General features: G+C 34.0%; 1 protein-coding gene across 4 annotated transcripts in view; it reads left to right on the plus strand.

Moving 5' to 3' along the window:
- RASA2 (RAS p21 protein activator 2) overlaps window positions 1-12949 on the plus strand; it is a 49619-nt gene extending 36670 nt beyond the window's left edge. For all 4 annotated transcript variants that reach the window (XM_074912106.1, XM_074912107.1, XM_074912108.1 and 1 more), the window contains 13 exons: window positions 22-136; window positions 589-663; window positions 1367-1490; window positions 2874-2980; window positions 4260-4346; window positions 4428-4505; window positions 4953-5026; window positions 6262-6368; window positions 6644-6726; window positions 7579-7787; window positions 8807-8910; window positions 9490-9679; window positions 10559-12949. In XM_074912106.1, coding sequence (XP_074768207.1) covers window positions 22-136; window positions 589-663; window positions 1367-1490; window positions 2874-2980; window positions 4260-4346; window positions 4428-4505; window positions 4953-5026; window positions 6262-6368; window positions 6644-6726; window positions 7579-7787; window positions 8807-8910; window positions 9490-9679; window positions 10559-10589 — 1384 coding nt within the window. In that variant the 3' untranslated portion in view covers window positions 10590-12949. The remainder of the gene's footprint in view (window positions 1-21; window positions 137-588; window positions 664-1366; window positions 1491-2873; window positions 2981-4259; window positions 4347-4427; window positions 4506-4952; window positions 5027-6261; window positions 6369-6643; window positions 6727-7578; window positions 7788-8806; window positions 8911-9489; window positions 9680-10558) is intronic.
- Window positions 12950-19540: the final 6591 nt, after the last annotated feature.

The raw sequence follows: 19540 nt of genomic DNA on the forward strand, positions 1-19540 counted from the left end.
GTTTAAATTATTTTCTTCCAGAGAAGCAAACACAGTCTTCAGAGGCAACTCATTAGCAACTCGGTGTGTAGATGAAATGATGAAAATAGTGGGGAAGCACTACTTAAAGGTTACTTTGAAACCTGTGATTGATGAGGTAGGTTATACTACTGAAACTTTTTTCAGGACACTTAGACCACTGAGATATTCTGTCTCTTTGACAGGCATTCTTACAGCTCCCTGTGTGGTAGTAATCACTTAAGTGGGGGAATTCTAGAAGAAAGTCAAATTGAGCAATAATTGGTTAAGTTTAGTGGGAGGAGATGCTTTTTGTTATTTATGTTCCAGATGCTTGAAAATAAACAGTGACAGTTGCTCCAGCCTCCTAATACATTTTAGAATTTACCCACATGATGCTTTATGTAATTGATCCATTTAAAAAGGCATACACAAAAGCGAGAATGATGATGACATGCTGTTATGGATAGTTAGAACCTATTTAGAGTTTTTCCCCTAAAATCTAAGGACAGAATCTTGTTTTAAATAGGTGCATTTCCATGCTTTTTGTCTGAAAAATTGATCTCCTATTGTTTTCTTTGTTTGTTTCAGATATGTGAGTCTCCTAAACCCTGTGAAATAGATCCCATCAAATTAAGAGAAGGGGATAATGTAGAAATAAATATGGTGAGTTTTTCCTAATTTAAACTTTCTCAGAATCTGAGAGAAAAACATTTTTTAAAAGCAGCTTTGTGTAATGGAAAATGAGTAACTTACAGTAGCAGTAGAATTCTGATTCCACAGTAAACAAAGGAAAAATTGTATGTTCTTATCCCTGTTTATGAAAACTGCAAAGGAAAAGCCCACTGGAAAATGGAATAGGGAGGAGAAACTAAACAAAGGATAACAGTCTTCCTTACCAATTTATTGGCTGTTGAGATTCCTGACTTAGCATCTAGATGATGAAGTACCTAGTTAGGACTCTTTTAATAGTTTTCATTGACTTTTTGCTTGCTTGTTACTAGAGGATGACGTTTAAGGCAATAGTTGCTGCAACACACTTAACATTCACTAGGTGTGCATGGGAAGTGCTCCTTCCTTGTAACGTGGTGTTGTCAAATTACAAAAACCGGTTTTGATAAGTAGTTGTATATTGCCAGACACTGCTTAGATACTTTAATGTAAATGAATATCATTAAACTATCTTTTAACACTAGTAATCCCATATAAATAGTATGAGGCTTTTTAAAATATGTACTGTACTAAAATACATAATTGAACAGTCAGGGTTTTGAAAAAAGGAATTGTAGTGTTATGTTTGTATTCAGGAAAAAAAACAGAAATGAAAATGTTAATGGTCTGAAAAAAAACCCTTTTTTCATAATTGCAGGAAAATCTACGCTATTATGTAGACAAAGTATTCCGTGAAATTGTGCGGTCAAGTATAAGTTGTCCTACCCTAATGTGTGATGTTTTTTATTCTTTGAGGCATCTAGCTGCCAAAAGATTTCCAAGTAAGTGTTCTTTAAAAACTTTTGAAAATGGTGTTCAGAGTGAAATACTTCTGCAGTTACCTTATAGGGATTGTTAAAGTTCTTGCCTTGTCCAAAGCTGTTCCCTGAACTTCTTACCTTGACAGTCAGGCATTTGTTTTTCTGTCAGTCTGTAAATTATAGTAAAGCCTTGTGGTCAGTCAGTAAGAATTTTTGTGTTTTCTGATACAAAAATGTAGCAGGTCAGAAACACTGCAAGACAGCAGCAAATAAGTCACTAAAAGTATGAGATACTAGAAGAAAAACACAAGTAATACAAGAAGTGATTTAGTTGGAAGATACGTAGAATTGGGAAGAGGTGATCTCTTTATAGCTTCTATAGAAGTAAGATGTAAATCTGGAAATAAATTCAATATTTACATCTTAACTAATGTGAACTGCAGCCATGACTGACTAGCACATTTATAACTTCTATGAAGTTAGCTTTACTACTTACGGGTTGTTTTGAGGAGGGTAGGTAATGTAAAATATTTAATGTGTTTGCAATGTGACCAGTATTAGAACAGTTTTATTCTTTCAGAATGGTTTTAATACAGAAATAATGTGGTGGGTCTAAAATACTCTTATACTTCAGTCAATTAGAACCTGAAATTAAGAACCTGATTCTCATAATCTGGAGTCTTTCTCTGGTTCATGTTTGTCACTGGAACTGATGCCATAAAATCACCTAGTTAAGACAGTCAGTATTAAATTCCTCTAGTTAAGACAGCTTTCAGAATAGCTGACTTCCCAGACAGATCAGACTGAAGTAGTCACTAGAGTAAGAATGTGATCCCACTGTATTTCCCAGTATAAAGGTGTAAATATACACAAAATATTAAATGAGAAAATCCTAATTTACAGCATGAAAATTATATAACACTATGGTTTTATGACTCAGAATTGGAGTTAAAGTTGCTCTTATACGTTGACTGCATATGTTTTGGAGTATTAATGTATTTGAGTTGATCAGTGATTAGCTTTACGGATAAATAAACCTGATAGTCCTAGTGTTTAAAGGTAACTGCTACACTATTTTCTCTTTTGGTCCAGTGTGTATACAGCTGTACCTAATGAACACTGTATAAACACTTGCAATAATCTCATTGTTCCTGTTAGAGGAGCTGATGAGCTGGTTTTATGAGAACAAAACTTCTTCTCAGAGACATAAACTCTCCGTTATGAGTAGAACATTTCTTATCATGATCATCTTTCTCATTTCATGCACTTCATTGATTTTTCTATTCTGTTTTAAAATGTAAATGTCTCCTCTGATGTTATATTCTTAGGGATTTTTGTGTTGACTGTCTTCATTATTTCCTGTTAAGTTCAGTGCATGTTACATTTCATGATTTTTCTCTGCAGATGACCCTCATGTACAGTATTCTGCAGTGAGCAGCTTTGTGTTTCTTCGTTTCTTTGCTGTAGCCGTAGTCTCACCTCATACTTTTCATTTACGACCTCATCATCCAGTAAGTTTTGTGAAGCTTTGTTCTGTTTTATTCATAACTGTCAGATGTGTTTATCTGGGAAGGTGTAAGTTACTTTCAGTGGGTCTGTAACTGGGAAATGAGATTACTACATGTCTCTAGGTTGAGTTTTCAATTTCATACCTCAGCAAAGGAACTAATACATTAGCAATTCTTTAAGCATCAAATTCCTCAGTCTTTACAGAGTGTTCTCAAATGATGCAGAAAAACTGTTGATCTTAAAGGCACTGTGCCTTTTTTGGGAACGTGCTGCTTTGTTAGAATGGTAACACGACTGAGGGGTTTTTAAGGCATATGCTTAAACTACATTGGTTCTTTCTCCTGTGCAAGTTAAATATCCAGATGTCACTTACACTTTAAAAAAAATTCTCCGTTTGTGTCTTAAACAGAGGTTGTAGAATTACCCAGTAATTGGTCTGCATATTTATTCTGGGCTCCACTGGTTGCAGTGGGTTGCCATATCTTCCATTTTCAGTTTTTGAATTGTCAAGTAGATCTGCATTAAAAAAACCTTAAAAGACAGGAATATGGAGATAAGAAAAAAGTAGTGTATTATTTTCACATAAAATACAAAATAGGTATGAAATCTTCTGTTCCAGAGGTTATCTTTATTAGCTTATTTTATCTACTTATGTGTTCTGTGCTTTCAAAAGATAAAAGTCTGCTTAAATTCATTCCTTTGACATTATCCATTTTGAGTAAAAAAGATTACAGGATTTTTCCACTTGAGGGTTAAACATTTTAAAGGAAACAGCAAAGCCCCTTTCTGTGTCTGTGTTTCTAAATCTGTACTAAAATGCAAGCAGTGAGGCAGCAAATAAAGCAAATGTGTTAAAGATGAAGTTTTAAGTTCACTTTGTGTTATGACAGTTTCTGCCATTTGTCCAGCAATAGTTAATTATGTTTAGTGTTAAGTTTTTGAATAGTTCAGAAGCATTAGATCTGTAGTGTCAATTATAGGATTTGAGGGGTTTGAGATGTTTTATAGGTAAAATTACATTTCCAAGTAGTAATATTTAATTCTGGTGGTAGCAGCTAAAATATTCAACACTGTATGGTAGCTTATAAAATTTATTCACAAAGCACAAGTACTAACAGAGGATGACACTGCACATGGATTTTGTCTCTTTGGGTGAAGAAGAAAAGGAATGAAGGTGTTGCAGATTTACCACATTATGTAATGATTTTCTGACATTTTCTTTAAAGTTTTACATGGAATTGTGCAAAAATATAACTTCTGAATTTTGTTTCTTTGTTTTAGGATACACAGACTTCTAGAACATTAACTCTTATATCAAAAGCCATCCAGACTTTGGGGAGTTGGGGAAGTTTGACCAAAAGCAAGCTTGTAAGGCTACTAAAATTCTTTCTCATTTCATAGACAACAGTCTTTGAAAGTTTATTTAAGTCAATATACCTTTTCTTTCAGTCAAGTTTCAAGGAGACATTTATGTGTGAGTTTTTCAAAACATTTCAAGAAGAAAAATTTACAGAATCTGTTAAAAAGGTACTTTTCAACTACATTTTTTTAATGGTTAATGTATTTGATCAGTCTTAATTATTAGAAGGCTGTGTTACTGTCCAGTTTTCTACTAGAGAGAAAGATTGTGATCCATTTCAGTCATATTAAAAAACCCCAACAAAATCCACACAGTTGGATACACAAGAGTTATACGTAGTGGAGTAAGCTGATTTAGTTTTTTTAAAAAAATTAAATTTTTTGAAACAGACTTTATTAGATATGTTTTTTAGGAGCTAATTACAGAAATCTTTGTGTGACTTTTGGACATCCCTTGTTATGTTGTTCCAATTCTCTCCAATATATTTTTTCGTTTCATCTGTTGCATGAAGTAATCGTTCTATTCCAGGAGAAAATATACATGTATATTTTCAAAAGAATTTTTGGCTGTTCTGTTTTTGAACAGTATATATTATCTGTGTATTTTTCTTTAAGTTCCTAGATGATGTTTCCTCTACTGAAAGTAGAGAGCCCAGTGGTCTGAGTGAGCCAGTACATCTAAAAGAAGGGTAAATACATCTTAAATCTGTATTGTGCAAAACAGATTTGACTTTACTGTTTTTTTCATTACTACAAGATTAGTGCTTATTAAAATGTTTGATATAATGTAGAAATTATTATACTCGTATTTTGTGATAATTCTTTGTTAGTTTGCAGACCTAGTTTAAACCAACAGCTGTAAACTTTCATAACTGATCTTTTAATACCTTGGAAAACATAACGAAAAGTAGCTTAAAACCTATTAAAGCCTGCTTGCATTTCCGTTACAATTCAGTGTATGTGCTCTGTGATAGTTTATTCAGGATTGTGAAAGTGTATTTAAAAGAACATACTACTTTAAATTGAAGTTACTTTGCATGCTGTTTAACCCCAGACAGCTAATTGTTCTGCCTTTAAAGTAGGAGAAAAAATTACCATATAATTGGAATATTTAACAGTAAATGATAGAATGTCTTTATAAAAATTTATCTTTCTAAGAAATTAACTGTCTTGTTTTTTTAATGTAGATCAGGAATAGCCGATGAATTAATTCAAACAACATTTATGGGGAAAAAATCTGAGAAGCAGTTTCATAGCAAATAAAGATTCTTCTGTGAAACAAGCATACAAATTTCAAACAAGGAAGAAATGTATCTCTTATTAAAATTCTAAATAGAAATGAAGATGACAGTTGTAGTGGATCAACAGTTATAGCAATTTGGAAGCTAATTGATACTATAAATTGATGGCTGTTAAAAAAACAAAGCAAAAAAACCAAACCAAAACCCCCCAGTTGCCAGTGAATATACTCAGTGTACTGCATATGGTTTGCATCTACCCTTGCTATTGAGTCATGTTCAGTGTAGTTTCATTTATATTTAGTTTCTGATCCAAATAAGGCCAAGTACATTCGCATGTGGAAAGTGGCAGGAAAGAGAGAATCTTGTAGTTGGATACACCTTACTCCCTTTTGGGAAAATTTGGAGTTTTGGATCCAAATAAATAAATACCCACTCCAAATTTACTGCTGCAAACAAGAGTCTGGATTGCATATTTTTCAAACTCGTTTCCTGTTTATGGAACCCTGTACATGATCACCATATTGGGAGGTAATTTTAATCTATTTTGAATGACTAATATCTACAATGAAGTAGATTTTTAAGTTGCTGCATGATGAATAATAATAACGTGTTACCTCAATAAATGGTTTTGAAAGCTCTTCTGAAGACTAATGGTTGCATTTCGTGTGATTCTGTCTTTACAGAGAAATGTACAAAAGAGCTCAGGGAAGGACTCGGATTGGTAAAAAGAATTTCAAGAAGCGGTGGTTCTGTCTCACAAGTAGAGAATTCACCTACCACAAACAACAAGGTAAATTGTGGTTATTTTAGAATTATTTTTATTTTCTCTATGTTTTCTATGTGTTTGCATCTGGTTTGTGCTGTCTAAAATGCATAATTCTTCCCTTTTCTTAAAGTACATATGATAACGTTTTTAGTTGCCTTTGTCCTGATTACAAAATGCTTCTGATTCATGTACATTTTCTCAATAATGCACATTTTGAGAACTTAACTTACAGCATTGGTTCACTCAGATTATAAAACTGTTTTTAAAAAACACACTCATTTGTTTACCATTTTTTGCAGATAAAGAGCCAATTTTCACTATTCCAATCAAAAACATACTTGCAGTGGAGAAACTTGATGAGAGCTCCTTCAACAAGAAAAATGTGAGTTAAAATATAGTTTTTATGTAATTCCTGATGTGGTCTTTAAATAAAAGATTGTCATTAGTTTATAGAGTTACTGAAACCCTGTTACTAAACACTTAAGCAAAAAATAATTTTTGGATCAAGAATAAAAAGCTGTATGTAGTATTTCCAAATACTCTGAACCTGGGACTTAACCTGGAGACTTGAATCTCTGCACCAACTTTTCTCACTGATTTTATGATATCTGCCCTTATTTCCAAACTTCTGGAATGAAGGTTAAAACTACTGTGACGTTTTACAAAGCACTTTTATGTAAGGTGTTAGTAATATGAATTACATAGAAATATAATATTACCAAACATATTTATTCTTTTTGATGAAGACTTCCTACAATACCTTCATCAGCTGAGACCAGTTGTTTGTGCTCACAGCCTCATTCTGGACCTGTACCACATCAATATTTCTGTTATTTCAGGACAAAATTCTGAGGCAGTGAAAAAAGTACAGCTGTTACTTAGGCTGAGGATGGTTAATGAATGAAGTATGAGGTCACATTTAAAGATATGTGAATGAAGAGGACAGAAAAGGCATCATGCTCTCATTCTTTAGGGCTTTTTTTTTTTTTTTTCTTTTGGATGAGGAAATGGTGTAGGCAGAACACAGGGAGCTGTTTTGTTCTGGTTTTTCCCCTAAATAGGGCTGTGCAGTAAAATGAAAGAGGTGGAAAGTCTTCCTTTCTCCCTTGTCTCATTTTCTGTCTTAATTTGGCTGCTTTGTATTGCTGGAGTTTTGAAATTTATTTTGATTTACACAAAGTTGCTCAGTAACAAGGCTTTTTACTGACAGAATGATTTTGCGTTCCTTCTACAGATGTTTCAAGTACTACATGGAGAAAAGCCACTCTATATCCAAGCAAATAACTGTGTAGAAGCTAGTGAGTGGATAGAAGCTCTTTGCCGAGTAACGAGATGCAACCAGAAGAGGCTTAGTTTTTACCATCCTTCTGCTTTTCTGAATGGGAACTGGCTTTGCTGCAAGGCTACAATAGAGAACACAGTGGGCTGTGCTCGTTGTACTGCGTAAGTTGTTTCTCAAATGAAAACACATATATTTTGTAGGACAGGTAATGTATGATTCAAGATACAACTTGTAAATCTGAAGGCAAGGCTTTCCCAGTCTACTTTAACAAGTTATGCTACTAAAAAGTTTATTCAGATGCCAAGTTGAATGCAGAAATATGACATGCCTAGGTCATCTGTATAAGCAATAATTGAAATACCTTGCTGCAGAGAGCTCAGCCTGGAAGTCTGTCTGTTTCCCTGATAGCATTGTCTTGTTTAAAACAGTCACTTTTTTATTTTAACCTCACATATTTTAAAACATAGTGTACTAAGAAAATGAGCTAAATAATCTTGGATGTAGATTCTGATGAACCATTTGGTGTTTGTGGGTATGTCAGGAAAAGGAATAATGTCTCATAATGCATTATTGCCTTTCTTCAAGGTGTGGATTTCTGAAAAATTATAAAGTAAATTTATCCTTAGCTGGATGGTTTGCATAAATTACAAACTACTTTAGTGTAAGTCCTACAAGATAACTTTTTGAAAATATTAAAAAATACTTTCTACGTGTTACTCAGTTCACTCTTAGATTAGGTTTCTCAACAGTTCGGAAGATTTCTGTTACTAAACTTTTGGTTGTTTTTGTCTTTCTGGTTTTTTAAACTGTTATGGTTTATCTTGTCCTTCTGTTCTGGTTACCTTTCAAGTATAGTAGATTTTAAAAGAAGTGTTTAATTGTCATTTAATAACAATTAACCTTACTTTGATCTTTTTGGAATATATTTCTCTTGCCATACTGAGCAATAAATTCTATTGGAAAAAGTGATTTTTAGTTTTGCTGTATATGTTGCCCTCAAAACTGTTTCTATAGAACACTTGCAATGAATGTTAAGCTTTCTGTAGCAGTTGTGAAACTGTCTTGAGTTATAGACATACTAAAAAGCTAAGTATCTTCAAACAGAACTTTTTTTTACTTGCTTTCAAACATTTCAAGAATAACTTCTATTGACTATCCATTTCTCTTTTTTCCCTTTTAGAGATGTTCCTGCTGATACTCAAATTGAGATTGATGGAGACAGAGAGACAGAAAGAATTTACTCGCTTTTCACTATCAACATGTCTAAACTACAGAAGTTGGAAGGTACTCAAATAATAATTCAGGAGAATTATACTGATATTCAGCTCTATTTAGGCCTGTAACATGTTTGATATCTTAACAATTTACCTGAAAATATTGGATAGTAGACACACAGATTATATTTTCTGTCTTTTTAGTGCTCTGGTATCAGACATTCTTCATTCATTTCTTTACAGCAAATCAGGCATGCACACTGTTCTAATTTAGTGTGCATATATGAAGTATCTTTAATAGCCTAAACAGAGAGACTGCACTATAGCCGGTTGCTCTTCTGTCTTTGCTCACCGTTTCCTGATTATGGAGTGAATTCTGTTGAACATGGTTGAATTGCAAGAAAGCACTGGTCTTCTGTTAATATGAACAGGAGAGAGCTGGATCCTCCAGATGCTGAACACAACCAGCAGAGAATAAGCCACAGAACTTTAAATACGTCTAGTTGATACTGTTTTCTGCTTTTGTCTTAACCCATTTTGTGTATAAGCTAGAGTAACTTTACATTTCAGAATCACCATTTATGTAAGAGTTAGATCTGTTTGTAAATTATCTAAATTCTAATTGGGATAATTGTGATAATTTTTGTAGAGGCTTGTGGAAGCATAGCGGTCTATCAAGGTCCACGGAAAGAACCAGATGACTATTCTAACTTCACAATTGAAGATTCTGTAGCAACTTTTCATACACTTAAACAGATAATAGATATAGTAGAAAAGCTGAATGAATCCCATGAAAAATACCAAAAGAAGAGATCATCTAGTGCTAAATATGGTAGCGAGTAAGTATCTTAATGTAATTTTGACATACATAAATGTGTATTTTTTTAAAAATAAATTGTAGAACAAAGCCAGGCTTGTTGAGGTATAGATAATTAAGATAAACGTAGATTTAGGCAACACAAAGACACAGAGGAAATAAGGTACATAATTTGCAGTGATGCAGCTTTTTGCCAGTTGTTAGAAGATACAAGAAGTTCCTCTGGTGTGGGATTCATCTGTGTTCCTGCTGAGATTCCTGTAAGCAGGTGCAACAATTCTTCTGTCATTTCCTTGCAGCTTAACATCTGAAGTGCATGCAGAATTTATCCCTGTCTACCTACCTTCTATTTTTTCAAAATTTTAAATATCAGTTAAGAAATAATTGAAATATCATTATCTAAAATTGTAAAAATTACACTATAGAAACATACTTTTCATGCAGGATATTTACTGTTTGTAATTTGCTTGCCATACTCAATGATAAATACTGTTTCTGGTGAAGTTAAAAAAAGATCTGTTCTTTGGAGTACATTGTTGTTCCAGAGTGGATTCTCTCAATTCTCTTCAGTCGTAGCTGATATGTATGGAACGCAGTTTTCTGATTTCTTCTTTGCATTAATAAGGTTTAATTCACTAGAAGGAAAAAAAAAAAATGCTTAAACCCCAGTTTGGTTTGCCTTGTTTAGGATTTGACCCAAGATTTTTTAGAAAAATTGAATTTGATTTAGAGGTCTCACAGGAAAGTATATGAGGTTTTTCACAAATCATGAAACTTCACTAGTGATAGAAATAATGCAGAAAATATGTTTGCTTAATAAATTGAAATTTAGGTGATGAGAACTAGCAAGAAAATGTTAACCTTAAAAATATTTATGCATAATATTTTCTTTTTTTTCCAGAGAAAATCCAATTGTTGGAAAAGTTTCCTAACCAAAACAAACTGTGGCACACTTGGATGAAAAAAGAAACTGGAAATGTTCTTGAGTATTTTGGTGTTTTGGTTTTTTAAATTCATTATATGCATTTTTACAAAGTATTTAAGAATGAATGTAAATGCTAGTTGTGTTGACAATCTATTTAATATTTAATAGAAAAATACCTACTTGGAAATCTGGTCTTAAGGTTTATTCTCATTTTGCTGAAGAACTTGAAGTTCCAGGTTCTTGGAAGTAACAGGTGTGAGTAAATCTAAATGTTGTTTTGCCATTGTTGTCTTATTGGAAAGAACTTTCTAAACAAATAAGCTTTTTAATGGAAGAAAATCCACACGGCATTTGTTGGTTGGATTACATCTCTTGATATATACACTGCAAATTTGCATGAATTTACCATGAGTGCCTGCCCTGCTGATACAGATCTTGAAATAGACATCCCAAGATACCATGACATGGAAAAGAACTGAAGCTTCACACTCAATTAATTTGACTTTTTTCCTCGTATTAAGTGTTGTCAGTACTTGACTGATCTGCAGCTGAAGTCTTAGAAAATCATGGAGTATGCTGCAAATAATCTGGACAGCAGATAGCAGTGTTAGTTATGCTTTTAAGTACTAAAGAAGAAGAAATCAGGGAACTTATGCTGTACCTCTTGTTTACATTTGGGGTGAGTAATATAGAAAGTGACATTAGACCACTATCTATTTTCTTTATGATTTTTTTTAAGGTACATATTTTTTTCTTAATCTAAAAAGAAATGCAGGGTAGCAATGTCCTTTTTAAGTAAGTTTGCTTACAGATAAAGTTTAAATGTGAACAGATTGTGGTTAAGTACTGATCAATTTACATCATCCCATGTATGATTTTATTTCTTTTTTTTTGTAAAGGTAGTAACTAGATCCAGTTCACCTTTTGACTACAAATCTAATAAATAATTAATCTCTATTATAATCACTCAAAGCACTTTAGATATCTGGACTATCCCAGATTATTTTTAGATACTTTGTAGTATCTGCTTGTTATGATCAGTTGAATGATCAACATTGTTTTGTCTTTAAGCAATGCTTTGGTGACTGTTTTTGTATCTTTAGTTATATGGATTCATATTTGCCACTTAACCCAATTTTAAACTGGCATTCTTGACTTTAGTAAGATTAATTTTTGCTCACTTCATCTGAGAAGTTAGGTTTATGCTGAAAGAACATGTGTATATATATAACCAGGAAGAAGCAAAGGTGGTATTGTGGCAACTTTGCTTCGCCAGTATTAAATACAATGGTACTCCTTGGAATATTATTTTTAACAATAACTATATGTGGTACTTTTATTTTTGGAGCGTTTGCTGTGGGGTGTTTTGTTGCTGTTTTGTTGGGTGGTTTTTGGTTTTTCTACAATCATGATTTGGCCAAATTAGGAATGTAATTTACAAATAGAATAGAAATCCACAGTGTTTGAAACTGTAAGCTGTTTATATTACTCTGTGTTTATTATACTGTTGTAGGGAGGCTTTCTGTAATAGAAGCAAGTTGGCAAGACAGGACTGAAATCTCTTTTGGAATGAATGTAACTTGTTAGAATAACTACTTGGTTTAACACCAGACAGGCTATTTTAGAATATCTGTGATTCAGTACTAGCATCTGCAAAATCACAATCATCTAATCCCCTCAACTGTTTTTGCCTTTTCCTTTTTAACATATTTGATGTATTCTAAGGGACTTTTTATTTGCCAACAGTTGAAAATGGAGGGGCTTAGGGGTATGACGAACAAGACAGGATGGGACATAGTAATGCCAAAAATGTTTTGCCAAGGTAAAATGGGTCTGATTAGTTGCCATTAATAAAAAGCTGCCATTAAACAAAGTTGAATGTGGTTGAGTGTTAAAGTTAGGTTTTGCTGTATATGGATTAACCCTGTGGCAAAGTGTCTGTTCCTTGGAGCCATTTTCTGTTGTTTTCAGTCAAATTTATGAAAAATTAATTTGTATACTCCTGCAACATTTTTTCTTAAATATGCACTTTTTCTTTGGTACTGGAATATCTGAAAAAAAACAAAGGCCATTGAAGATTTGATTTCTCGTTTTATGTTTTAAAATGCAGTAGGTGTTCTAGAATTTAATTAGGTACAAATAGGGTGATTAATAATAAAAGTTGCCTTCATTTTTATTAGTCTAGAAAGGTGATGTTATTCAGTAATTAGTTCTGTTAGGATTGTAAATTATCATTAGTTTTAATTTGTGTTATGATGATGTATTGTTGAATGTATTTTTATTTAAATTTTATTTTCTTATCAAGACATTAAAATGTTTTGTAACATTGCTTGAGAATAACTCACAAATAAATTACAACAAACTTGAGATACACTGTGTGTTTATTGTGAGGCCTGGCTTTGTCACATGTTAGCAATTATCTGAATTAATAGGGGTTTACAGACAGGAGTTGGGTATAAAGAGATAAATCTAACTGACAGGAAAAAAAAATCCAAAATTAAGTTGAGGGATCTTGCATGGTCATCTATGGTATTGTTACATTCTAAGACTGATGGTTGGAGAGAGAAGTGATAGTTAAATCATTTAGCATGACAGCTTACATAGAAGCCTTAATAATTTGACAGTTTTTTAAATGTTCTCAATAATGACTCTGGTGTATTGAAGATATCTAGTACTATGTTATTAATGTTATACGACTTTTTCTTGCTTTGATTTGCCTTTTGTTAGCTGTCCTGTGTACCAGTACCAGCTATATAGTTTGTCAGACCTATTTTAACTATATTGCAGATGGAAAAAATAGACTTTTCTCAATCTTCTTTCTTGTATATGTAGTCTGGGCACTTTTTTTTGGCCACCTGTTCTCCCTTCCTATGCTGTAGGCATTTTTTATATTACAATTTTGTACAAGCATGTTTTAATGTCTTGAGATGTTTTGTTTCCTCGAACAGAGAGCTGACCTGTTGCCCTTTATTGCTGGTATGGAAGCTCCTATTAGGAGTGCAAACCTTCCAGCCATTCTGGAATTAATTTTGATTAATTCTGAGGTAAGCTGTATTAAGGCCCAGTCTGAGTAGTCATTTACATTTGCTTCCACAGATCAGAAGGCAGAGGAAGTTAAAGGTGAAATTGGAAGTATGGGAGGAACTTTTTTCACTGGACATTAAAAAAATCTGTAAGGGTTCTCTGGTGATTATAGCAGAGTAATCTTTTCACTGCTAATATGCTATCTTCTCAAACTGTTCAATTAAGCAGAGTTTTCTCTAAACCATGACCTGAAAAGGGCATTCCCATTTAAGATCTGTAGCATGTGTGCTGATCATACTTTCAGGTTCTGGGCTAGGCTAGCAATCATAGATGCATAGGGCCTCTGTAGCTAGAAGGTTCTTTGTAGGACTCCAGATTCCTTGAAAAATCAGTGTGCTGGTTTCACACACAGTTCTATATATCTTTGTCCCACATCATATATGCAGATAACTAGATTGAGAAAATGCATACTTGTAGTCTATATGTCAGTGAGCATATATATTTATCTTCATATAGTCTACCTATAAACAATAATATACAGGAAACTTCTGCTCATTTGTATGTATTTTAAAGTACAAAGTTTGCAAACTTACTCACATAAGGTCCGATTCAGTATTGATTCAGTATTGCTTTTACAAGAGCATGTACATGGAATAAAAATTAGGCCAGTAAGTACAGTAACAAGCAAGGGTATCTTCCAGTAGACTGGACAAATGCATACAGTTCACTTAAGATTCTTACAAATAGTTACAGAAGTATATTTAGCTAAAGTTTCTATAATTTTAAGCAGATTAAATAAATCAGAAATCCTTTAATAGCAGTAAGGAACACAGTATCACTGATACAGTGTCAGCTGTGATGAGACTGCTGCTGGAATACTTTGTCTATTTCTGAGATTCAGCAAACAGGCAGCTGTTTAAAAAAGTCAGTTCAGAGTTTGAGAGTAGAGCTATAAGAACTGGGACTATAGAAGAATTTTGCTAAATTACTTAGTTTTAAATATGTAAGTTTAAAAAGTCACTTCACCTAAATCAAGGACAAAAATTTGATAATCAGTTGCTCTACAATCAGAATAAGGTTTAAAAAGATTCAGTGGCTACAGTGTTTAGGAAGTGCACATGCTTTGTAAGGATGTGTTTGGGCGGTTTTTTTTAAAAAAGCAATTAGACATCCTTGCTGAATTGCTTTTAAAATATTCTTTACATTAGTAAATGTATATGCAAAATAACAAAATTCATATATAAATCTTAATATAATGTTCCATGTAAGTATATGACCAAGCTTTTTAACTGTTTGAGGTTGTAATTATTTTAGCATAATTACTATTGCAAATGCAATAATAAAATCTAATCAATAGTTTCACCAAAAAGAGGTTCTAAATCTCATTTTAGAAACATAAATTGTATGGGGTTTTTAAATACCATCAGACAATTTACTTTGCTTTAAGGGCTTGTGATTTTTCTTCCCCACTTTCATTCTCTGTTTTTGGTCATTCTTCCTGCACAGGGAAGAAAGCTGAGAGAACATAGAACAGCCAAAGTAAATCTACTCTGTGACTTGAATTCAAGACTTAAAGGTAAAAATCTCTTACCTGGTCCCTCTGTAATAGTAGTGCAGACGATTTTGGCTCTGTTTTCCAAAAAAATGCAAGGTATCACCTGCTTTACTCCAGGTTGGTGTTTCAGTGACAGACTCCACTGTGTCAGGGAGCTGAGAGAAGATGGTATTTTCAGGGACCTGTGTGTGTGTATAACAGAAGGTTTCAGAGCCAGCCAGACTCGTGTTCTCCTCCTAGATCAGCATGCAGACACTGTACCTACTGAAGGGTTACTTCAGTAGCTGGCTAAGAAGCTTAGGGGTGGGAGCTCCACAGGGTTTAACACTGCCTGCTCAGCCTTCACTTTCTCTGGACACTGTGACACTGTTGCTAGGTGATACAGAAACAAGCCTCCAGATGGCAAAAAGCAAGTGGCAGAGATAAAATTAGTAAGAGGGGAACTCCTGTAAAAATTAAGTGACGTGCAATAATGTTCAGACCTGACATTTATGTTGCATCTTTCATCCGTAGACCTCTAAAGTACTTAATGAAAGAAGGGTAAGTATATACAATCCAGTCTTGCTGGGGGATGGCAAGGTGCTATGTATTGTGCAGATGTAAAAAGCCCAAGAGGAAGGGGTACTTCCCTGTATTTAAAGGGTGCTAGATGCAGGCAAAATGCTTTGTCAATGCTTGGTCATTTTAGTCATCTCAAGTCATGAACAGACACCCCTGAGGGTGACAGTATAAGCTGAGAGGTATGTACACGCATTTTCTCCATATAATAATGATGCAATATAGCTCATAATTCACCTTGCAAGTTGTATTTACTCCTTTGCCTTTCCATCTCTCACCTTTTCTCCTAATCTTGCTGATTTATAAATTAGACCAAACATGTTACAGATTACCTGATTGACTTTACAAGTATCTCAAAACTGAAAGAGAAATAATTCTAGTCCTAGATACAGGATCTGAAGTAAAACATCAAGCTGTACAACTGAAAAAAATTCAAGGACAAGTTCCAGTACTACTGAAAAATTCCATGAAAGATCTAACTTTTTAAAAACACAAATCATACAATGATTTCTGTAAGAACCAAAATAATTCACCTAGCTTCTTCCTGAGTAGGTGATTCATATTCCTGTCAAGTCTTCCCTGTCACACCATTCTGTCATGGTATGACATTTATATGGTTCTGGGGTTTTTCTGGCTTTTTTTTTTTTTTAATTATTATTTATGTTTATACTTTAATTGTATATGCATATATTCTGGCACTACCTTGGCCAAAATCTTAAGTAGAAAAGTGGGTCAAAGTCAAAAAAATGTGAGTGATGTGGTACATGGCATATAATGTCTGCAAGTGTGAATGATGAGACGATTAACTTCACTTATGCAATACCTTCCAGTAATTTAAACATGTGAATAGGGGGAATTTCCATAAGACAAGTTTCTATGTGGCTTCTTTTGCTGGTGTTCTTGGTTTGAGGTTTTGTAGTGGTGGGTTTTTTTGGAGGGCAGGATTTGCTAACAGTGGCTTTATGGGGTCTATCCTGATACTAGGCAGGATCCAAATATCAGTGGGGCGTTAAAAATAGTAAGATAAATTGCACTACATCTTGAATTTATAGGAAGGTCAATATTTTAAAATGGGGGGGGTGCCCCCTCATAACAGTAAAACAACAGAATCTGCTTTTCAATTTTTAACTCGGAATGCAGTTCCATTCTCAAACAGCAAACCTCAGTTAAAATAGCATCGTTTTGTGTTCGCAGGTTTTGGGGTCTTTTTAATTAATAAATTGAATATGAGACAAACTTCTAACTTGAAAATCCACACTGCCCAGGGGGAATAGTAATAGCTGAGTTTTACTCCAGAGAGCAAAACAATTAGCAAACAAGACCCTAGTGTAGGATTTAATAAAGTAGTCCAGGGTTTTTGTGTCATTGACTTTAAATCTCTGCTTCAGAAGGAGAGGTGGATGAGCTTGGGTGTTATATGAACAATGGAGATGTTTCAAGGGTTTAGACTTAATTAAAGCAGCTCAGCAAAGTTGGGAACTATTTAGCCTCTTCTGAGACAGGGTTTTCCTATTAAAGCACAAAGGTTCCCATGCCAAAGTCATTAACTTTTTTTGTAAAATTTCTTCAAGAATTTCCCTTCCGTATATTAGGTGTTACGGTGTCCATTTGTTTCACTTAATGAGTAATGCACAATGCATTTAAGGATCTGTATTACTGGTACTTCTCTGTTCTCGAACACATTCCTGGACTTCAGTAAAGGTCATGCCAAATCACATTCTTATGTGCCAATATAGGGAAGATGGTGGGGGATATACTTTTTTTAACTCCATTTGCTATGGGTATATACTTTTTTATTAAACTCCATTTGCTACTCTGGGTAGCAATATATTTCTGTGATTTCTTCACTCCAGTCTTCCTTCTAGCAAGATCTGGTGTAAAAGTGGTATGCAGTTTATTTCACAAGCGCAGTATGTTTCCCTAATTTCTGGTTTTGATTTATTGCAGTTTTGTATTTCTGGATGCCCACTTCATGCTTTTCTCTCACAGAAACTGTACATATTAACATTGAAGTCTATTTTCTGTTTTGGCATTTGCATCAGGCAGCTTCAGTGAAACCTTAACTACTACAGGTGCTTTTGTCCAGGTGTGCTGATACAGTACTGTTTCCTTTGCTGTCTTTCTCTATCGCAGCCCCACTGTCTGCCCTTACCAAGGTCTCAGCTATAACCACAACAGTATTATTAGTACTGGCTACTAATAGCCCTGTTTAGCATATTCCTATTGGTAAAAAGGCACCGAGAGGCATAGATGATCTAGAGTTTAAGAAATAAGTTTTGGTACAAAGCTATGCTTAAATTCTTTTCTTTGGCAGATAAGTTGACACAGTACTTAAGTGTTCTGATATATGTTAGTCTATTGACAGAACAAACATTAAGTGTAATAATACAGTCCAGCACGTGCATTAGTTGGCCAAGATACACACATACTTACATAACTGTTCTTTGCATTATCATAAAACTGACATTTCCATAACAGTTTTGTTATTAGTCAAAATAATCTTTGATTCTGTGTTTCAGAGTAAGCAAGCTGTGGAAAAAACAACAAAAATCTCAAGAAGTTGTAAGAGAAAAGCAGACAGAAAGAACAGAAGAGAAGTCGGGTAATTTCCAGACATCATCTTTCTCAGAAGATCTGTGAGAAACTGAGGGGCATTGTATGTGCTTTCACTGTCTCTGCAGTGTTCAGAGGTTAAAAAGGTGCATAGAGAATTAATACATTCTTACAAGGTAAAGGTGAATCTATATTAATTTGAATTGGGATTAGGAATATGAAAAGAAAACTATAATGGCAATTATGTAAATTGGATGTCAGACACTTGGAGCTTTGAGTATTTTTTTGACATGGAGACAATCGGGATCCACAGTCCTTGAATTACACTGCATCCTTACTGTGAAATTATTGCAGAAATTTAGTTGATGATAAATTGTATAATACAATATTCCGAATTTGGACACTACCATTATGTACATCCCCATTCACAGTTGCCAGACAACTTGTTTTTTTCCCATTCTGTAGCACACGATTGGCTGAGCAGCTGTAATTCTAGCTAAACAATCACTTGATGGGCTGAAAGGAACTTAGTTCTAGTTCCTATATTTAGATATTCAATTTGGAATATTTTCAGTGCAGCCTGAGGTAAGCAAATGCAGTCTTCCCCTACCCAATCTGAAATAATGAGTGTTTATTTACAGTTAAATACAGTGACACAGGACATAAGAAAAACTCACCAAAAGAGCTATCATATTTTGTGCCACTCTCCCTTGTGCAGTGTCCTTAATGTCATGTGTGTCTGTAGGGAACAGATGAATTCTAGAGTGCCAGGTCAGTATTTCTCCAAAATGGTGTAAAAATTTTTGTACTGCTCTTTAGGTGATAAAATAGCCAATAAAAGAATTATTAGTTGGGAAACTGTTATTTTAAAGCAATATGGACAGAGTTAAAGCTACCTGTATCATAGTTGCTCTATGACTTTAACTGCTAATGTAAATTCTGGCACTACACAGTAAAAATGCAAGTTTTATTATTCAGAGTAGACAAGACAAAGCAAGCAAGGGTATACCAAATCAGAAGTTACCTCCTTTCTGTTTTGAAAAAACTAGTTTTCAAAACATCTCTTTCAACCTAATACTGAAAAGAGTGTTTCATGTTGGCAATCTCTTTTCTATTAGAGGATATCCCAGTCTTTGGGAATAAATGATCTCATTTGAACTGACATGCTTGGCAAAGGAGCTGGTTATGCCTGATGGCTTCTTGCATGAGGAGGTGAGGAGGAGAGGCTCAAGGAAGGGGATCGTGGTGGTTTTAATGACCATATTTGA

This window comes from Athene noctua, chromosome 8, assembly GCF_965140245.1.
Source record: "Athene noctua chromosome 8, bAthNoc1.hap1.1, whole genome shotgun sequence".
Classification (NCBI taxonomy): Eukaryota; Metazoa; Chordata; class Aves; order Strigiformes; family Strigidae; genus Athene; species Athene noctua.